Here is a 22,018-nt window from a genome sequence, read left to right on the forward strand (position 1 = left end):
AGTACTAAGCCAAATCAGTTAAGATGCCTAAATTTTTGTTTCATTAGCTATCGAGTTACTTAATCAACATTTCTTGGTTTAATGAAATATAATAGCACAGTTAGTACTAAACGGTTACTAATTCTCTCTCTTGACCTGTCTAAATTCACATAGCCTGTGGGGACTCAGAACTCTCTTTCCCCACCCCTCACTCTGGCCAGGGTTATGTTTGCTTCTAAATCTCAAAACATCCACTACTAATAATAACCTTATTCAGACAAGAGGGGTCATGTTGTTAGAATAGGAGGATACGACATTACAGAACATCAGAATTTTTAAAAGCATTAAGTTTCTGAATTTTATATATAGATTTCCATTTATTTTTAGTAATTATACATATGAGCAGTTTTATCTTAAGAGACATTACACAGTGAGATATATCAAAACAACACCAGGTTGCTTCTAAGTTTAAAACCTTCTGAAATGGCAACTTAGTAAAATGTTTAAAAATTCTTCCAGGCTATACAGAGTTTTACATTATTTAGGTGGCTGCCTCCTGACTAAGTCCGACTCTTGTTCTTTGTAACAAAAAACAAACTTATCAGCCTGCTACTATTTCTGAGAAGCCGAGTACTATTTTTTCAGTATTCAAGTTAAAAGATCTCTGGCCAGCAGACTAAAATGTTTGTTTTATAATTGCCCGCTGAACTATGATAGTTTGTTTCCAGATGGTGCCCTTCCTTCAACCTGCACACAGTCTCTCCTTGTTCCGAGCTATTCAACCTCCTGCTGATTCCACCACCCCCACCCCTATTTAAGGCTACAGGGAGGAAATCCTAAGGAGGAGATTTTCCCCCCTAGTCTCCAGCAATTTTTTGGTGACGTAATATGTGGGCTGAACTTGAGTTTACTGAGAAGGAGAGGGAATCACTATTCAAGGGTACTGTATATACAATCTGGGTCAGCTGCAGCTGGTTACCGCATTTCTCCATGTGGCAGACAGAGCAAAGCCACAATGCTTTCTCTGCTGGATTAAAGACAGCCCACAGACCAGAACTTCCACTATACTACTTAAAATTACATAGGTGGCTTGTCAAATTCAATTGATGAGTGTTGTAAGAAGAAAAAGAAGTTCCTTATTACAGCTTGGATTCGACTGTCCAAAACAAAAATGCAATTGCCATTAAAGTCACAGATGAACAAACGTCTACACTGATTTTTAAAAGCAAGAATAAGAACAGCAAGTTTCTGGGTGTGCTTTATCAACAGATGCATAAAGGTATTTTAATATTTCTTTTGTTTTTATTTAAAAATTCTGTATGTCAAAATCTTAAATTTGTAGAAATTTGAAAATCTTTTCTTAAACTGATCATTATGTACTCTGTGGTGACTGATGCATTATTTGAGGTTCACTTTAATAATCTTTGGTGTATATGCATATCCATCGGTAGATATGTGTTGGGTTTCAGAGAACAAGTGCTTCACACTAGAAAGAAACTGTAACAAGTAACAGATGAAACGTATAAGGTTGATAATACAGTGAGTAAAAACAAAGGGATACAAACAAAAGAAAACAGCTGTAAACACAAGTCTCTCTTCCTGCACTTACAGTGTGTAAGTTTATGTATACTGTTGGAGATCTTAAAGTATAACTATAAAACACAGCTAAGAAGATATAAAATTAACTGAAAAGCTTTAGAACAATTCCCCAGTTATAGTATGACCTTGTATGTAGCAGAAATTTTGTAGATTTAAGGTAAGTCTATGGTAATTCTTGCAAAAACTCAAAATTTTAAATAACCTTCCAGGTTTACATGTAACAGGAATTTAACTTGGGTAACAGAGATTAAAAGGGCTATAACTAGAATTACTTTAAAAAGCAAACTTACTGATACATTTTAAAAAACCCTAAAACTATGAAGTTTAAAAAAACCTAAAATCTGTAAAGATTAGGATTAAGGAAAAAAGTAAAATGTGATAGAAGTATTATGTAAATAGTCAGCAGTAACAGTAGAAAATAAGAATCCAGAAGAACCAATTACTTAAATACATGACTAAAATATGTAATATTTTTAGACAGACATAATTTTGGTAACCATACACATGAGGTTTCTTTCAATTTACTACTTGAGGGCTTTGTTTAATTGTATTATGAGAAAGAACTGTTAAAAATAAAATTACTAATTACCAGCAGTAACCTTTAACACCAAAAACACTTTAGTTTTTTATGATTTGGGGGTTTTCTGTTCTTTTAAAAACTAAAGACATTAAATGGTAAGAATCTTCAATAAGCAAATAGTTGTAAAGCTAAGATTTCTTCAGCTTTACTTACATGTCTTTTCCTTAAAGATTCAAACTCTAAATCCTGGTAAGATCTCTGTTAAACATTATTTTACAAGAAACTGACAAAATGCTCAAGCATTACCGGATCTGAAATATTCTCATCTCTTTTCTGTTGTTTTTTGCTATGAAAAGTGCAGGACCTCATTCAGCCTCATTTCTTAATGAGTTCTCAGGCAAGCATTTAATCTGAAACCTCAAGCACACAGATAACTATCCCTTTCTTAGATACCTCCAGAGGATGAGACTGTTCTCAAGTCTTTTCCCAGAACATAATTCACAATCTAGAAGTATCTAAGGTATCTTCAATGCTTCATAAATATAGGTTTACTGCCTCATGCTATTTTCAGTGCATGACATAGGCAGTTAAATGCCTCTATGCATTTACCATCTGAAAGAAAGCAAATCCTGATTTTTTATTTCTTCTCTCTACTAGCTGGCAAATGTAGCAACTATGAAGAGAAACAGTACCAATAAAATTAACCCAAAGCATGGAAGACTTTTTTTCCTAAAAACAACCAAGCAAAGGCACAGATTTAAACTTAAGTATACTGTAACTAATTTATAACATTCTCTTGGGACCTAGGAAAATTTTAACATATACAGAAAGGTTTTATGAGGTAACACAGATTTATAGATCTTTCACTTTTAAAATTGAATGTGGTGGGAAAATATTAAATAAGAGAATGTATTCAGAAAATGTAATAGTAAATGTATTTTTAAAACCAGTTCTTTATTCACGATGTAGCTTGTCTACAACTTAAGAAATGGGGCTCCTTATTCTTCTTTATGTGACAACAAAGCCATTACTTTTATAATAAGGGTAAGGGAATCACATTTGCTTAAAAGAAACCTTTTAGTTGCCTCCTTTCAATACTTACTTAGGTCAGATTCTCTTATGGTACACAATGATTTATCTTACGACTTAACGGTATAGGAGCCCACAAAAAGCTAAGGCAGAACATACTGCTATTTTAACGTTTCATATTTTTGTTCTTCCATGACAACACTGATGTAAAGTCACAAAAACAATCTTGGATTATATGTTCTTAGTTGTTCTGTACAAATCTGTGTCTGGTAGGAAATATAAACTGTTCAAATCAGAATACTGTTTATGAAATTCTACTTGTTTTGAAGTTTCATGATAGCTTCTGAATTTCCCTTGCTTTGGTAGCTTATGTCATAGATCATTTAAATAAAATTATTTTATGATCTAAGGGTTTCCACTCTATCATTAAAGTGAAATGAGTGAAGTTGAGGACTAGCTAAGTTAACCATGTAGGAGAAATACTGTACATTTTAACCAGAAGGCTGACGGCTTCTCCTTTACTGTCCTCAGTTTTTAAAATAAACCACATCTAAATTCCATGAAACTGCAAATATAGCAAGAAATCTTTTTCTTATAAAATAGATGATGTTTAAGGTCTAAATTTTCTACTCATGCCAGAGACAAAATATAAAAACAAAAAACAAAGTGCTCATCCAAGTGTGCTTTTGATGATCAGTTAGCAGGAGAAGGCCTCTGTTATAAATATGCAATGCTATTATGCTCATTCCTCCTATCTTGATTATGTTAGTTAAGAGAAAAATATTCCACACTCCATCCATTGTTTATTTTCATTCTCACTCCACTTGGAAAACACCAAAGGAGACATGGTTTTAAAAAGTAGCGGTCATCTTCATAACCCCAAGTTAAAGAGTCAGTATTTCATTGGTTGCAATAATAACCCTTATTTTTTGAGAGGGTTCATACTCACAAGTTAGATATGTAACTATCAACTGATATAATACATAGGGAGGAAAAGGAATGATAGCAGAAAAGTTTGGGATAGAAAAATGATGGAAACAGAGCCTAACAAAAATGATTCACAAATACCTTCTCATAAATAAGAGCTGGGTAAATGTAAAGAAATACATACCAAGGAAAAGACTAAAAAACAAGAAACACAAAGTTAAGGCTCCTCTGTAGTTATACCATGACTAGGATAAAAAAAATACAGGCCTAGAAAAGTTAGGAGTTGAAGATCAGACTCCCCATTTGAATGCTAATTTTGGCTTCTCTGGGACTTTTATTTCTTTGTAAAATGGTATACATTTATTTCAGTGTTGTTGTGAATGCAAATAGTTAACGTGTATTAAGTGCTACATAAATGTGAGGGACTGTTATGGTATTGGGAATAGAAAATAGGATAGAATATGTTGCCATGTGCCATAGTGGTTAATGAAAAACATGAACTCTGGAGTCTTCTGCCTAGGTTCAGATTCTGGTGCCATCTCTTAGAAGCTGTATGACTCTGGGTAAGACCTAAATTCCAGATGCCAGTCATTCACTGAGAATGAGGACTGTAACAATCTACCTCAGAGGGTTGTAGTTACAAAGTAATTGACTTAATGCACGTAAGGGGGCTTACCACAATGCCGAGCACCCAGTAAGTATGAGTGACTGTTATTACTGCATTGCTGTTATTAATCGTAGGCATAAACAACTTGGGACCTGACTTCTCAAGTCAAAAAACAAGACCTTGGGTGGAAAGTGGGAGAGAAGAGTTTTTAGTGTATCCACTGATATCCTTCAAAAACAGCAACCAGGAATCAAGTTTATGGGGCAGGGGGGCACATGCCACAGCAGCCTGCTTATGTGCCCAACGGAGGGGCACATCTCACCCCTCTGCTGCTACTACTACTTAGGGAGGTAACTCATGAGAAAGGAAGCAGCTTTGGTTCGTAGAGCTAGTTCTAATGTTTCCTCTAGTTTTTCTATGAAAATTGTATTGTAAGGGACAAGAATTTCTCTGTCACAGCAAAAAATGAAACATTTCAGGCACACAGGTCAGCAATTCGTGCCACTGCTATAAACACTGACTGAGGAGTTGGAGAACCTGAATTCTTGACTGGGTTCTAATACTACCTATTTGTGTGGCCTTGGCCTTCAACATGCGTGTGGGTGCAAAGAGGTTCTTCTTCTTCTTTTTTTTAATGTGTATTTATTTTTGAGAGAGAGAAACATTGAGTGGGGGAGGGGCAGAGAGAGAGGGAGACACAGAATCTGAAGCAGGCTCCGGGCTCTGAGCTGTCAGCACAGAGCCTGATGCAGGGCTCAAGCTCATGGACTGTGAGATTATGACCTGAGCCTAAGTCGGATGCTTAACAGACTGAGCCACCCAGGCGCCCCAGGTGTAAAGAGGTTCTTGAATGAGATGGTCTCTATGGCACTTTCCAACTCTAACAATCATATTCAAGTATAGAGAGTTTCTTTCCTTGGTAATGGTTACAAAAAATTATTGAAATTTTACTAATATACAGTTCAGTAGAGCATCTGTAAGAAGAATGAACCTGCTAAAAAATCAACGTAAGCTTAGAGGATATATACGGCTATGGTTTAGAAAATATAATCACCCACAATAATGACTGTAAACACTCCCTCATTCTTAAACTTGTCTGGAATCCTAAAAGGACATGCTACAAAAACAAAAAATATGATGCCAAAACTTTCCGATTTGAGACTTGTCTAAAAATGTTTCTTCAATTTGATAGATAAAAAAGATATTTATTAGAGAGGGCCAATTTAACTAAAACTGCATAAAACAGATATAAAATAATGACTAGTAAAGTCACTTGCTATTGGCTTTAGTACTAGTTAGGAAAGAATGTTTTAATTAATGCCTTATACACATTACATATCATTTTCAGAGTCTTAAGACAGTAAAGTAAGTTTTTCAAGAGTAAGAAAAAGTGTCTTATTAGGGTCTCAAAGCACCCAAGAACACGAACAGTATGCCATGCAGACAGTGGGCACTCACCAAAATCTCTGCAATGAGGGGACAGTTGGAGAGGTGATAGTTGGCGAGCTATTCTCTGAAACCTAGATTTTAAACAAATGCAAAGGCACTGTGGTGTTGAATTTAATAAATTAATAACATTAATTCTGGTCCAATTTAGTTAAAACCAAGAGATACTCAGATTTTTCCTTACATTTTTTTTTACATTACAGACTTTAAAAGTAGGTTAATATTAATTCTTTTTACTTTTTTCCCCTTCATTGGTTTGTTCTTTTAAAAGACTTCATACAACCTCATTTCAAAATGNTAGATACTCAGATTTTTCCTTACTTTTTTTTTACATTACAGACTTTAAAAGGTTAATATTAATTCTTTTTACTTTTTTCCCCTTCATTGGTTTGTTCTTTTAAAAGACTTCATACAACCTCATTTCAAAATGAAGGCTTTTATTTGGACCCTAAGTGTGCTATTCTTCCTACTAATGGGCACTGCACACTGCAGAGGAGGACAGTTCAAAATAAAAAAACTAACCCAGAGGAGATACCCTCGTGCCACAGACGGTAAAGAGGAAACAAAGAAATGTTCATACACATTCCTGGTGCCTGAACAAAAAATTACAGGGCCAATTTGTGTTAATACCAAAGGGCAAGATGCAAGTACTATTAAAGACATGATCACCAGGATGGACCTTGAAAACCTGAAGGACGTGCTCTCCAGGCAGAAGCGGGAGATAGATGTCCTCCAGCTGGTGGTGGATGTAGATGGAAACATTGTAAATGAGGTAAAGCTGCTGAGAAAAGAAAGCCGGAACATGAACTCGCGTGTCACTCAACTCTATATGCAACTATTACATGAGATTATCCGTAAGAGGGATAATTCACTTGAACTTTCCCAGTTGGAAAATAAGATCCTCAATGTCACGACAGAAATGCTGAAGATGGCGACAAGGTACAGGGAACTGGAGGTGAAATATGCGTCCTTGACTGATCTCGTCAATAACCAGTCTGTGATGATCACTCTGCTGGAAGAGCAGTGCTTGAAGATATTTTCCCGACAAGACCCCCACATGTCTCCTCCTCTCGTCCAGGTAGTGCCGCAGCACATCCCTACCAGCCATCAGTACACCCCTGGACTGCTGGGCGGGAATGAGATTCAGAGGGACCCAAGTTACCCCAGGGATTTAATGCCACCACCTGATCTGGGGACTTCTCCCACCAAAAGTCCTTTCAAGATACCACCAGTAACTTTCATCAATGAAGGTGAGTTACCTCTTTTTATTAAAAATGGAAGCATGAGGTTCATATGTGTTACGGTTTAGGAAACAATGCACACAATAAATGCTTACTCTTCATTTTGGTGATGTAATTATACATGAACATTTGTTTTCTATTAATGGAGAACTGATATTGAATACATCTCTCAGGTCTAAGAGTTTCTAAAAACAGTATTCTGAGAGAAAACTATGGTCTTCCATCCAATTTCTCACAATCTAAGTTACCAGCAACGAGACAGGAATGAGTCCAGAATCCACTTCTAACCTCTACAACCACCCTCTCAGCCTCCAGCTAAGGTCATCGTGCTGCTAAGCAATCCTTCTGTTTACTTCTTGCTGCTCTCCCACTCTCCTCCTCTCCAAAAGGAACATTTAAAAATTTCCTTTCACTCTCCTGAAGCCTATAATTACACCTTCTCCTTACCTCCGCTCTTAGAAAATGCATCATCTACTCCTGCACGGAGATGAAGTCTACTCAGGTCCTAGGCTCCTTGTTCTTTCCTATTTGGAAAACTCCTACACAGCACCCATGCCTTCTTGCCCTCAGTCTTAAGACGAAAAGGTATCCTTTCTATTTTCCAAGGCTAAACAAAGTACAATTTGTTATCTTATACCCACATAGTTTTCACTATGGTAAAACAAAACAAAACAAAACACAACCATAAAATTGATCCTACTATCCCTACCTCTATTTCTTAATTTTATTCCTTCTTCCATTCCCTCTCCTCCCTTTCTTCCTCCTTCCCTTCAGTACTGGTCACTGATCTAAGTGGCCAGAATACAAAGGTCAGTAATTCATCTTTGTTTCAGTTTAGTAAGCTCACTGCTAATTTTCTGGATATTTTACATTATTTTACCCCTGCAACCATTTTCTCATAAGGCATTCTCTTGCAAGCTGATTTGTTTCCTTAGAGTGGAAAGAAAAATCCAAATGCCCCAAAGTAAAAAAAAAAAGTAAATAAATCATAGTTCACTCACTTATTGAAAAGGCAGTACATAAAACTGCACAGACTATGGAGTAATGTTAAACAACAAAACAGAGAACCGGAAATGCCTGTCATAAAGTCTCTCTCTGCAGCAGTGGACACCACAGACCACTCACATCTCGCTTTCCTGGGCTCCACCTCAGAATATTCTGACTCTTTCTACTTCTCGAAGTCCTTCATTTGCGTCTCCTTCCTTCTCTATTGTTTAAAAAAGTTTTCCTCAAGATGCTCTATTTTGCAGGCTTCCCACATTGCCAAGGCCACCAGTATCACCACTGGCTCAGAGGATTCCCGCCTGGAGCGATCCCTCCGAATTCTCATCAATGCTCAATGTTTGCATTTGGGTGTTCTACCGGCACCTCACACATGCCGCTTCCCCTCCTGAAATGCCTTCTTCTAGTTTCTCTGCTGACCTGGCAGATTTCAAGGCTCAAGTAAAATAATAGCTTAAATGTTACACATTCCCAGATTCAAACAAACATATCTAGATGGCTCTTTCCCCAAACTGCTGACTCTGCCTTGAACATGTTTTCTGTATCACATTGCACTAGGGTTGTTTGCCTGTGGGTCTCCTGGTAGACTGAATGCTTCTGGAAGAAAGTGAACTGTCTTTTCATTTTTCTATCTCAAACATCTAGTTAGGGGGTGCCTGGCTGGCTCAGTAGGTTAAGCGTCTGACTTTGGCTCAGGTCATGATTTCATGGTTTGGTTCGTGAGTTCGAGCCCCACACTGGGCTCTGTGCTGACAGTTAAGAACCTGGAGCCTGCTTTAGACTCTTTCTCCCGTTCTCTCTCTGGTCCTCCCCCACTCATGCTCTCTCTCTCTCTCAAAAATAAACAAAAAAAAAAAAAGAACTCTCCGTATTCAACAGTAAGAAATCAAACATCTAGGCAGGATCAAATCTTGGCACACTGCGTTCAGCATATTTTAAGCACTATGATAGAAATGTGAAGAATGAATGAATGAATGAATAACTAAAGCTTAAAATAATCTTTTCCCCACGCTAGCATTTTCCCTTTAGAAATAAGTGAATTATTACAGAAGTAATACATATTTACTGAAGAAAATCTAGAAAATACGAACAAGCTTTTAAGAAACTTTCACTAAATATCCAACAGAAATTAAACAGGGGCGCCTGGGTGGCTTAGTCTGTTAAGTGTCTGACTTTGGCTCAGGTTTCAAGTCCCTCATCTGGCTCTCTGGTCACAGCACAGAGGCTGCTTTGGATCCTCTGTCCCCTGCTCTCTCTCTCTGCCCCTTCCCTGCTCACACTCTCTCTCAAAAATAAACAAACATTAAAAACAAAAAGAGGAAATAAACAAAAGTTAGTGAACTAACTTTAGCCTTCAAGTCTTTCTTGTTTGCCCTTCTTGTTAAACATGGTAATCAATACGATTGCAGCTTTAAAAATAACTTTGTTCTTTTTCTTTCTCTATTCTTGTATCTTTAGGATAAATTTCCGTTAGTGAGACTGGTGGGGCATTTGATTTTGATTTCTCTGTTTTGATTTACATCACTCCCTACTTCTGAATTTGTTTGGCTCATCTCTTACACTTCCCTCCTGCCCCAAACACCCAGTCAGCTCAGTTCTACCCCTGCTGCTTTTCCCTCATTTCTATTCAGAGCCAGAACTCTAACTTAGCTCCAAATTATCTATGGCAGCAACTAGAGGATAGAGACTTCTGGATTAACCGTGTAACCTCAGAGTTGGGGGGATGGCAGTGGGGGGAAACTGCTCGGTACCTCAGTTTCCTCATCTATAAAAGAGGGGGTAATGATTGTACTTACCTCACAGAATTTAACCTTTGAGGAGTACTTACAACACAGCCTGGCAGTCAAAATGTTAACTCTTACCAGGAATGGTATAATAGCTTGTCAATTAGTCTAACTTCATCTTCTCTCTCCACCAAAATATATTCTATATTGCCAACAGACCTATCTTCTGAAACTACCACTTTGATCCCATCACACCTCTGCTCAGCAGTTCCATATGACACACCAAAAATGTGCATTTTGCTTAGCCTGGGTAAGAACAATGTCCTCCTCAAAACAACCCTATTCTTTAGCTTTCCTTCTATTAATTTCCTTCATAAAAACCATCTGTTTCAATAAAATGAATCAACTCATTGTCTTTGAAATGTTTTCCATGCTTTCTGCCTATCAAATTATAAGGCTCAGACCAAAATAAAAATAAAAATAAAATAGCAACTCCTCCTTAAAGCCCTTGCTGACTTCCTCAGGCTTAAAGCTATTGCTTCTTTTCACGAATGTTTCTTTTCTCTGTGACATAAAGTATATACAACATTCCTTATATTCCCTCTTGAATTATCAATTATCTTTATAGGTACATATAGTACTTTTATATACACATCTAAATAAAACGCCTTCCAAATATAATATAAGCTCCTTCCTGGTAGATGGATATTGTGTCTCATTTGCATATGCTCAATAAATGTTGGTTAACTTGTTACTACATTTTTTATAGAGCTTCTTAAAGTTGTCATTCCAAAGACCTTCATAAAAGTACTTTTAGTACATTCTACTATATTAACTAATAGCATGTTAGAATACGGATATCAGGATTCATTCATTTTATATAACAACAGGCGAGAATGCCATTGTTAGGTAAATGATGATCATTACTAATATCCCCACACACTGTGATTTCCAAAGGAAAGATGTGTACAATATGATCCATTACTGGGTACAGAAAGAAAAAAATACATACTTATTTTAGATATCCTTTTAAAAATGTATGTTTTGTGTAAACTTTTAATGTATACAACCTATCAGCATGGTAGTTTATACATATAACTTATAAATAAACATAACTGAAGTGTGTGGAATTTTTTTTAACTGATGGAATGTATAATATGTAGGTACAGAGATGACCACCATGGAGTATTTTCTGTGAGTGTTGAATCTTAACTGGATGGTATCAGTTCTAGAAGAGATTACTATTCATATATTCATACACTGATATATTAAAAAATCCTTATACAAAATGAGCTCTATCAGTTCTAGGTTTTATTATACACTGAGCTATAGTGCAAGAAAAATCCTGTATTTCAGAATTAAATACCATGTTAGGGATTTAGCATATCAAAAATCCTATTAAAAAGACTTTTGCTTTAGTAAAACAATGGTGTTTATATCCTTAATAAACTAATCCATAATGTAAAAATTGAGGGCAGACATTTTTTTTTGCTGTTCACTATTTGTTATTATAAGTAAATATTAACTTTACTTATTTTATTCTATAAATGTTGATCTTTGATATCCAAGGAATAATTAGCTACACCACAAGAATGTTCATTAGAATACTAATGAACATATAAGGGAAAGTGAACAGAATTTAAAAAAATCTGTTATCTTGTTATTGACCTGGGGTACTTTGCCTGACTGTCCTGTTCTCTCATTTGTACAATGAGAGTGCTGGTTGAACCTGACAGTTTTTACATCCCTTTCTAGTTCTAAGATTCTGTGATTCCTATCAAATATAAATTACTCTAAGCAACAATAAACAGACTTACTATTTTCTTTTCTTTACACGTAACGTGCTAAAATCTTCGTCTGCAGTATTCTTATCATACTGGAAAATATGTCGGAGCTTTTTGGGTACTTGTAAAAAAAAGGCAGAGAGGGATGACTGGTTCTTCTGTACTTCTGTTTCTGGCACTAAGAAGTTCGTATTACTGTAGTCTACATACACAGTCTAGAATTCTAAAGTCTCTAAGTGTATAATGTGTTCGCATGATTTTAAACTTGTTTCAGCCAGTCACAAAAAGTCAAATACTGTGTGACTGCACTAATATGAGGTGCCTACAGTGGTCAGATGTGCCGAGACAGAAGGCAGAATGGTGGGTGGAGGAGTGGGAGAGCTGGTGCTGGGTAAGGGGTTTCAGTTCTGCCACAAAAAGAGTTCTGGAGCCTGGCTGGACAATGAAGAGAAGGTATGAACTGTACATTTTAAATGATAAGTTTATGTATATCTTACCACCTTCTTCTAAAAATGTGTCTTAATGACAATTTTGTATTTTAATATAAGAAAAATGCACCTCAAAAGAACTATTTGCAAAGCAAATAATATAATAAATTTGTCAGATTAATATTAATTGAATTTTAATTACTTTATCTCCAGAAACATTACCTTCCTTCTGCTGTTAAAATGTTTGGGAACGGAACTGCACACCTGGCAAACTGCCATCAATACAATTCTTAACTGTTAATGTTATTCAGTGACGACATTTTGGGTTAGTCTTTTATAAAAGAAAACATTACTCTTACAAATGGTATATTTATGAAAATAAGTTTATTCCTTGTAAACAGATGGATTTGAGAAAGTTCCTTCACAGCGTGTTAGAATATAGCTTTCAGGAACCTTGGGATTGTAGCAAGGCTTTTTTTGTTGCCTCTTTTGTAAGAAAGATTGTTATGGTGTTTATATGAGGTGATGCATATAAAAACACTTTGTGTATGTACGGTCTGACCATCATTAATTATTCCATTTTTCTGTGCCCTTCCCTACATGTGCCTTGCTTTGCCATGTATGGGAACATAAAAGGTAAGCTTAAAAAGTTAAACTTGAAAAGCAGTCATTAGAAACTAACAATATGCTTTGTAGTGGATAAGCTAATTTTTAATTACTTATAATGCTTCTTAGTGGTGTATTTTAAAGATGCAATTGGTTTCAGTGGAATACTTAGATTAACACTTAAACTAAAAAAGACTGTTTAGACAAAGGGGCTATTGGAATAGGATTCTTTTAACCAGTTTTGAGTAACAACTGATAAATTCTTTAGTAAATTTTCAAAAATAAAAGCTCGGATTGCTAACTGCATTTTATTTTTTTATTCTACTTTATTTTTTAAAGATTTTTAAAACTGCTTTTTATTTATTTTGAGGGAGCGGGAGATAAGAAGAAAGAGAGAGAGAAAGCACACGTACGAGTAGGGGAGGGGCAGAGGGAAAGGGAGAAGGAATTCCAAGCAGGCTTTGCACTCTTAGTGCAGAGCCTGACATGGGGCTCGATCTCAGGAACCGTGCAATCATGACCTGAGCTGAAATCAAGAGTGAGACGCTTAATCAACTGAACCAAACAGGTGCCCTACTAACTTTATTTTAAACTTACAGGTTAATAAACATAGTAATCCATATTTTCAGAAGAAAGAATCCATTATTTCTTTAGAAAGTATTTGCCTTAAACTTCCCATTCAGAAATGATATAGAATGTATTTGTCTTATGCTTAGTTCACAACCCAATTAAAAAGTTTAACTTTCAAAAGATTTTACTTGCTGACCAATTATTTGAAGCTCTAAAGTGATTATCTTTTTCATCCTGTTTCTTCTATCACAAATATTAGGATTAGGTAGGACAAAGAAAATAAATGAGAAATTCAACAACTTTAAAAAGGGAAAGCTTTTCCTATTAAGCAATTAAATAGTTTCTTTACAGAAAAAGATGAGTATATTAAAGATGGTTCCCAGTAAAGGTATATTTAAGGTATGAAAAAAATTTTAACCCACTGTTCTGTTCAAATTATGGGTTCTTAATGAAAAATACATATTGGGAAATAATGTGGCATGACTGGTCAATATTTTTCTTTCTATGAATCAGATCTATTAACTGAAGTTTGTTAGCCCTATACAAACTTTAATCATCAAATAAACTGAGGAAGAGAGAGACTGGTCCTTCAAATTCAATGTACAGAACTCCAATTTCCTGCCTTGAGAAGAATCCAATTGTGTGTCAAGAAAGATGGAGACTATTTCAAGATTACTCAATGCAAGAAAAAGGTTAATAAAATTCCTATTTTAAAAGAAAGGTACTTCCAGTCTATACCCTTTGTGAACCATTATGAACAAATTCCTGAAACATGTCAGTTAACTTACTTTTGATAATATGCAAACCTTCAAGTTAAATTTGACCTCTCAAAAATAAAGCTATTACTTTTCTTCTAGTCATTTAAGAATTCCTATTAGGCAATGACTTTTGTGGTAGAGAAGTAGTAAAACATTTAATATAAGAATGTCTTACAATCGAACTCTAGAGCAGAAAGTAAATAACATATACAAGTAATAATGAAAAATTATTTCTGCCAAGACCAACAATATACACTGGACTAAGACAGGTTAATGGTTTCTTTATAAAAAATAAATACAAACAAATACTAAATTCTTATATTTACTATATGTACCGAGGAGAAAAAGGTAGCTAAAAGTACTACTAATTTTATACACATGTTCTAGAAAAGGATTTCAACTAAATTTTCCTAAATTTTTTAATCAACTAAATCTAATTAGGCATCTGAACTATAAATATGAAGGCCACCACAAAAAAGTGGGGTTGAAAATTAAAGATAATCTTAATTTTGCATAAAACAAAGTCTTACAAATCAAAGCTGGATTTAGAAAACCCACAACTCTCCAATTTGCTTAAATCCCCAATAGCGTTTTAAGCAGCAGAGAAGAAACAATGGTATTCTATAAATATTCTGTCAACATTCAAAACCTTGATGTTTCTAAGTATTTTACAGCAATTCAAATAACCTAATGAAAGTTAAACTTCTGAATATATACTTAAATATAAAATGTAAATTGTCAAAACTATAGTCAATGAGTGCAAACATTTATTTATAAGGATGACATTCATAAAATAAACAATACAAAGGAGACATTTACAGAATAAACAAATTTCTGAAATGAGGGGAAATATCTATGTAGACTGCAACACGACCACTTTATGTGTGCATTAACTATAATAGAGTTTAAGATAAGAGCAATGTTCCTCAGATATCCTTGACTATTCTGGAAGTGACAACTTCAAGTCTACAGCCTACCTCAAGCGCTCTAAGTATCACCCTTAGCCATTTACATTTCAGGCATACAGAACTTGTAACTCCTCTGTAACATCAAGCTTTCTTCTGTTTTCAGTTCTCAGCTCGTGTTACCCATGTGTGGCCTTGATCAGCCTCCCAACCCACACACTACGAGCCTAAACTCTTACTCAATTTTCAAAACTCAGCTTAGATATAGGTAGACTTTGATCTCTTTTCTGCAAATCTGGGCTAGCTATTTATTGGTCAGTGTTCCCACCTGTCCTGCATAACTCCATCGAAGTATCTGTCATGTTGCAGTGAATTACCTGTTTGCTTGCCACATCCCCCACTTCCCACTTGACTCTATGGTTGCTTCTTTACCCCTTGAGCCCAAATTTTCTAGCCTATAGTAGATGCAGAAAAGAAATATCTGGAAAAAAAGACAGAACTGAGGAAATTCTGGAAACCACTGTGGCAACTAGGGATCATGTAGTTCAACAAATATTTGAGTGCCTACATGGGCTTAAAGGATGCACAACTAAAAGATACAGGAGTTGTATGAGTAAACAAATGAATATATTCTCATGCATTACATAAAATAATCTAAGAATGGACCTGGAAATTAGACTTCACTTTTCCTTCAATTTCACTCTTGCATATAAAATTAAAATTCCATAAACTGCATTTTATCTGAATTACAACCTATCTATCCTCTGACTTGACTACAATGCATGCTTCTGAAATGTTTAGTGGCTTATATGTGACTGGTAAAAAAGAATAATATTATCAGAAAACCAAAGAGGTCATATTGGTTCATTGGGATTTTTTCCGAGCTATTTTAATATTTTGTGTCACAAGTTATCAACAGCTGAATACAAAGTATGTTAATAGCTAATATTTGCTGTTATTTTTATTTTAAGATTTTATAGAACAAGAGGTTTTTCCAGGAATACATTATTTCTACAACAGAAATGACTGTACATTCACCTTTGATTAGCCATATTAAATTTATTAATTAAGATATATATTTATTAAATGAGCTACTTTTTTTAAAGGTTAGCAATGAAGGAGAAAAAAAGGCAACTAACAAGTTACTGATGATGACTATTATCTAAAGTATTGTGTTAAAGGTTCTGAATACTTTGTAATTTAAAATCAGTAAATGGTAAGGTAGATAATATAAAATAATTCACAATGAATTTTAATGTAATGTGATCAAATTTATGGCCAGTGTGATAAGATCAAAACATTATTTTTATCATAGCCCTCTCTACCTTAAGAACCTATTTATGAGCTTTCACAGACTAACCAATATCTTCATGAATATAAAAGCAGAATTTTTTTTAAAGTTTTATTATCTTTGAAAGAAAGATAGAGGCAGAGAGAGAGGGAGAGAGTCCCAAGCAGACTCCACACTGAGCCCAACATGGGGCTTAATCTTACTAACCATGAGATCCTGACCTAAGCCTCAATCAAGAGTTGGAACATTCAACTGACTGACCACCCATACGGCCCTGAAAGCATAAATTCTTAGCATAATTTTAGCAAATGAAATCTAGCAATACATAAAATTAATAATACATATGACCAAGTCAAGGTTATACCAGCAACACGAGGCTGGTTTAATGTTAAAAAATAGTCAAAGAATTCACTTATTAATAAAAAAAAAACCCTCCATTATCTCAGTAGATAAATAAAACTCTGACAAAACCCAAAATCCATTATGATTAGAATTCTCAGCAAACTAGGAACAGAAGGGATAAGAATTGAAACTCTACAACTAAAAAATTCAATACCTCAAATAAATGTAACCCAAGAAAGGTAGCATTAAGTCTTTTTAGTTTCTCAAATTTTTTACTAGTAATGTATAGTGCTTACAGTTATTGTATCATAATTTTAAAAAGTTTGAAACAGAAATATGAACGGAACGTAAAAATGCAGTCTATGATGGAAATGTATCATCTATTGACTTTGTGTGTGGTTTTGAATTTCCTTGTATTTAAAGTGTGAAGGCAAGTTAATTTATTTACTTAAAAAAGTGCCTGACAGCCTACTAATAGTTAAAACACTGATAATGTGAAGTCGGAAGAAAACCAAAAACAGTCTCCATCCTCAAGGAGCAATCTAGAGCAAAGAGCTCAGGCTCTAAGAACCTCCTCTAATGATGCAGTTGTATAACTATTCATTTAATGCAATTAGCCCAAAAGAGTCCATGTGTATATTGGCACAGTACAGATAACACATTTCTCAAAATTTCAACAACCCTACTATCATTATAGTATATGAGCTTTACTCGACTATATTTTCACCTAATTTCTAAAAACTGCGCATGTTGAAATATAAATATTTCTAGTAAAATATAAAATGTGACAACTGGAATTTCTATACTTTTTTGTTGTTATTCTAAAAGATCTGTGGGGTAGTTCTTATTTCTGAATCACTTAATATTTTTACATGCTTATAAAAAAAAGGATCAAAACACTGGAGAATGGTGCAACTAAAGAATATCCAGTAAAACTTAGAAGTGATCTTTCTTTAGATCCCCAAAATGTGGAAATCACAAGTTCAAGAGTCAGACACTACAAAATATTTCACAAAATGTTCTGTCATTTTAAAAGATACGAAGAACTTACTAATGGATTAAAAAAGAGGGAGAGAATCCATTTCTCTCCCTATGAGATAACATGGGAGCAAATGTAGCCAGCAGTTCAGAACATGGACCCTGGGGTTAGAAAGAAACGGGTTTAAGTACAAGGTTTATTACCTTCTAAGATACAGGACTTTAGTTAGACTAGTTAACTGTTTCATCTATAGGACATCTATAAACTATCACAAGGTGATTGTGTGGACTAAGAAAATTACTGTTAGTCATATAAACTGATACAATTCTTTAGAAAGGCATTTTGCCAACATTCCTGAAATGTATTCTTATGGACTATTGAATGAGGGAAAAAGTTAACAGATTCTATAAGCTTGGGAAACTCTGATTTATTGCAGGGCTTCTTAGTCTTTAATATGTACATGTACACTGTGAGTTTCCAAGAGGGTAATATAATACTTAGGAATAATAAAACTTATTTGACCATGGTAGGCCGTTTTTACTAAGTACCTCAAGGGACTAGTGTGTTCCACTGAAATCAAATTTTGGAAACTGTAAACTGGGTACAATGAAGAGCCGTAAAAGTGTTCACACCCTCTTGATCCAGTAGATCAACCTCACAGCATTTTTAAAGTAAATATTTGAAAGCCAATAAGAAGACACTTTGTGCACTTTCACAACAGCAAAAGTCAGACAAAACCTCAGTATCCAATGACGGAGTAATAAACAATAACATACCACTGTTAAAAATTGTACCTCTAAGTGCTAGAATGAAGACTGCAGTCCCAAGGAAACTTTTGTTGAAAGATAGAATCCAATTTTCTCTGTGTGTCAGAATTATAACAATATCAAAATGTGTGTATATGGACAAAGACTCCCAAGAACAGTGGAAAATGAAACAAGTTAATGTTCCAGATAGTGGAACTGGGGTAATCCTTTTATTTAGTTTCTTTAACTTTTATGGTACTGTGTATACATGAGATAAAAAGTGGTATCTATAAAGAAAGAATAAAGGTAAGACCCTTGACTAAAACTATTTTAATAAGGCTCTATTCCTATTAAGTTTCCTGGTAATCAATGATATGTTAATTACAGGACCATTCAAAGACTGTCAGCATGCAAAAGAAGCTGGACATTCAGTCAGTGGGATTTATATGATTAAACCTGAACACAGCAATGGACCACTACAGTTATGGTGTGAGAACAGTTTGGATCCTGGGGGTTGGACTGTTATTCAGAAAAGAACAGATGGCTCCGTCAACTTCTTCCGAAACTGGGAAAATTATAAGGTAAATCAGTGATTCAGACCTGGGAGAGAGGTGGAACAAAGCAGCTCTTCCAATGTAGCCATTCTATGAAATAAATAAGATACACAGCTTAGAAACAACTATCCATATGTTTTTTACTATCTACCTTTGTCAAAAAGTTAACTCTCATCTCTAGTTTTAAAGTCAAAATTAAAAGGTAAAAAGGAAACTAAAGATATACTTTCAAATGTCTCCTTCCAGTCTGGATCATTTATACATGTATTTAATGCTTAGCAAAAACTATTGCTAATTGCATTTTCTTTTTCTTTTTAAATGTTTTTTTTTTTTTGAGAGAGAGAGAGAGAGAGAGAGAGAATGCAAACAGTGAAGGCACAGAGAGAGAGACAGACAGACAGACAGACAGAGGGACTCCCAAGTAGGCTCCAAGCTCAGAGTGGAAGCCCAATGTGGGGCTTGACTCCACAATGGTGGGATCGTGACCTGAGCTGAAATCAAGAGTCAGGTGCTTAACCAACTGAGCCACCCAGACACCACCACTACTTCCATTTCCTAAGAAGACAACTGCTTCTCTGTTTACAGTCACATTTGCCCTTATTTTTGTACTCACACTGTTTGTTTATTAACAGAAAGGGTTTGGAAACATTGATGGAGAATATTGGCTTGGACTGGAAAATATCTATATGCTTAGTAATCAAGATAATTATAAGTTGTTGATTGAATTAGAAGACTGGAGTGATAAAAAAGTCTATGCAGAATATAGCAGCTTTCGCCTGGAACCTGAAAGTGAATTCTTCAGACTACGTCTGGGGACTTACCAGGGAAATGCAGGGGACTCTATGATGTGGCATAATGGTAAGCAGTTCACCACACTGGACAGAGATAAAGATATGTATGCAGGTGAGTAAGAAACAAACAAATGTATATTCTTTGTAAAATCACTACCTTCTAGGCATTACACAGAACCCTGCTATTAAAGTATACACTACTAAAAACCTTTCCGGAAAGGTAATTTTGGAGTTAGTCACAGGGAATATAAGCTGCTGAAAGATTAGTATCTCTTCTACAAGGCAATCCCAAAGTGTGAATCAACACTGTGAAATATAAGGTTCTGTCATTCTAACATGAGGGTGGGAGGGTGGGAGGGAACAAAACAAACACTCATTTATCTGGAAATCAGATTCTCTATTGCCTGAAATTTGTAACAACTACTAACTAATCATCTACTGCATGCTAGGCACTGTTACAGATGCTAAGGATACAGTAGTGAACTAAGTTCCTGCCCTTCTAGAGCTTACTCTCTAGGAGACAAAATTCTTTGTCCGGTGGTAACAAATACTCTAAGAAAAATAAAACTGCGTGAGGGAACAGTGAGTGATAAGCAGCAGGGAGGGGTGAGTGCTATTTTATACAGAGTGGCCAAGAAAGGTTACTTTGAGGAGTAACAGTTGAATGAAGACCTGAAGGGAGTGAAGGAAGCAAGCCATTTGGCCTTTCTCAGCACCCACCTGACAGGGAACAGTAGGACCTCAACAGCAAGAAGGCTCTACCCAGAGGGGAAGTTCCTATTCTGTCTGGGAGGAATCATGTAGGCCATCCAGATAACGTAACTCTTCACATTCATTTTCATAAACTTTTTGCCTTTTTAACCCAGCTTTGTGGCCCTGATAAAGAGATACCCTCGTGCAAAATCTATTTTTCTGTTCAGCTGTATCTTGGCAAGCAGCATACAGGTTTACAATGGCAAACGAAAAAACAAAGAGAGATATAATCAAAGTATAGCCCATGTTTATAGAAACACATTTGGCCACCGGTAGTAGTATTCTAATTTACATTATTTTGTGTTATTTTGAGAATTCAATTTTCCCCAATTTACTTTTAGCAACTCCATACCTTTCCTTCCCAATTTCTCCCACTCTCTCTCACAAATAAACGCTCTCTGTTTTATTTACCCTGCTACGCATAAAATTAAATCCCTTAATTTAAAAAAGCATATGGAAAGCAAGCAAAGGGCAAGGTAAAAAGGCAATTCAAGTGATCTTTCAAGTAGCTGATACTTCAGCAACAGTAAAAGAATGATGAAACAAAACTCCAAAGATAAAGGTAACTGAAATCAGTAAGAAGAACTCAAATTATTCTAAAGGTAGAGTAAGTTTTTGATGGTTTGTGGAGTACCATGCTTAGAAGAAACTTTTACTTTGATATCTGTACTTTCTTCCTCAAAGGAAACTGCGCCCACTTTCATAAAGGAGGATGGTGGTACAACGCCTGTGCGCATTCTAACCTAAATGGAGTGTGGTACAGAGGAGGCCATTACAGAAGCAAATACCAAGACGGCATATTTTGGGCTGAGTACCGAGGCGGGTCGTACTCTTTGAGAGCAGTTCAGATGATGATCAAGCCTATTGACTGAAGAGAGACCGTCTCCAACTTAAATGACAGAGAACTCTGTCCTTGTCAGTTCCTAAAAATGTAAATGTCACATGTATATTGTTTTGCCCAATTCACTGCTACAGATTCAGTTTTAAATGAATTTACCATAACTGTAAAAGGGGATTTATGACTGTAGTTTCATCTTTCTTCAATAATATTGCAGATTATGTGTACCCATAATCCTATTTTTAAAATTATATTGATGAAATACAGGCAAAGTTTGTTTTATAAAATGTAAATATTTGTCACAGTATATAACAAATCTTAGTTTTATTTTAAATCAAAATTGAATACATGTTCAAGACAATTTATTTAAAAATTTTATGAGATTGCTCTAACTTCCAATAGAAAAATAATTTTAAAATTTCAGCCAAGTAATACATCTTATTTATAAAAATACAGACAGGAAATTAGAGAAAACTCTAGTTTTGCCAATAGAAAAAACATTTTGCATTGAATAAAAGTTCTTTGAAATCCAATCTGTGCCTCTGACATGAAGGGATTAGATCCAAATTCTTGCTTTTATTTTGAGAGAGAGAGAAAGC

The 22,018-nt window shown here is 35.2% G+C and overlaps 2 protein-coding genes across 9 annotated transcripts in view; one reads left to right on the top strand and one right to left on the bottom strand.

Annotated features, from left to right (window-relative positions):
• Positions 1 to 22,018, bottom strand: part of RALGPS2 (Ral GEF with PH domain and SH3 binding motif 2) — a 149,444-nt gene that overhangs the window by 41,439 nt on the left and 85,987 nt on the right. The window lies entirely within an intron of this gene.
• ANGPTL1 (angiopoietin like 1) lies at positions 1,110 to 21,643 on the top strand. Its single transcript, XM_077763127.1, has 5 exons — positions 1,110 to 1,258; positions 6,512 to 7,357; positions 18,871 to 19,064; positions 19,670 to 19,940; positions 21,266 to 21,643. Exons 1-5 carry the CDS (start codon positions 1,249 to 1,251, stop codon positions 21,451 to 21,453), a joined length of 1,509 nt encoding a protein of 502 aa, XP_077619253.1. The 5' UTR covers positions 1,110 to 1,248; the 3' UTR covers positions 21,454 to 21,643.

The sequence above is a fragment of the Crocuta crocuta genome, unplaced genomic scaffold, assembly GCF_008692635.1.
Source record: "Crocuta crocuta isolate KB4526 unplaced genomic scaffold, BGI_CrCroc_1.0 scaffold3, whole genome shotgun sequence".
Classification (NCBI taxonomy): domain Eukaryota; kingdom Metazoa; phylum Chordata; class Mammalia; order Carnivora; family Hyaenidae; genus Crocuta; species Crocuta crocuta.

What these genes read in the sequence shown, in the direction of transcription:
- ANGPTL1 (XM_077763127.1), top strand. An exon ending in GAAACTGGGAAAATTATAAG is followed by an intron (nt 19,065 to 19,669) that starts GTAAATCAGTGA and finishes GTTTATTAACAG; the next exon opens with AAAGGGTTTGGAAACATTGA. An exon ending in AGATAAAGATATGTATGCAG is followed by an intron (nt 19,941 to 21,265) that starts GTGAGTAAGAAA and finishes TCTTCCTCAAAG; the next exon opens with GAAACTGCGCCCACTTTCAT.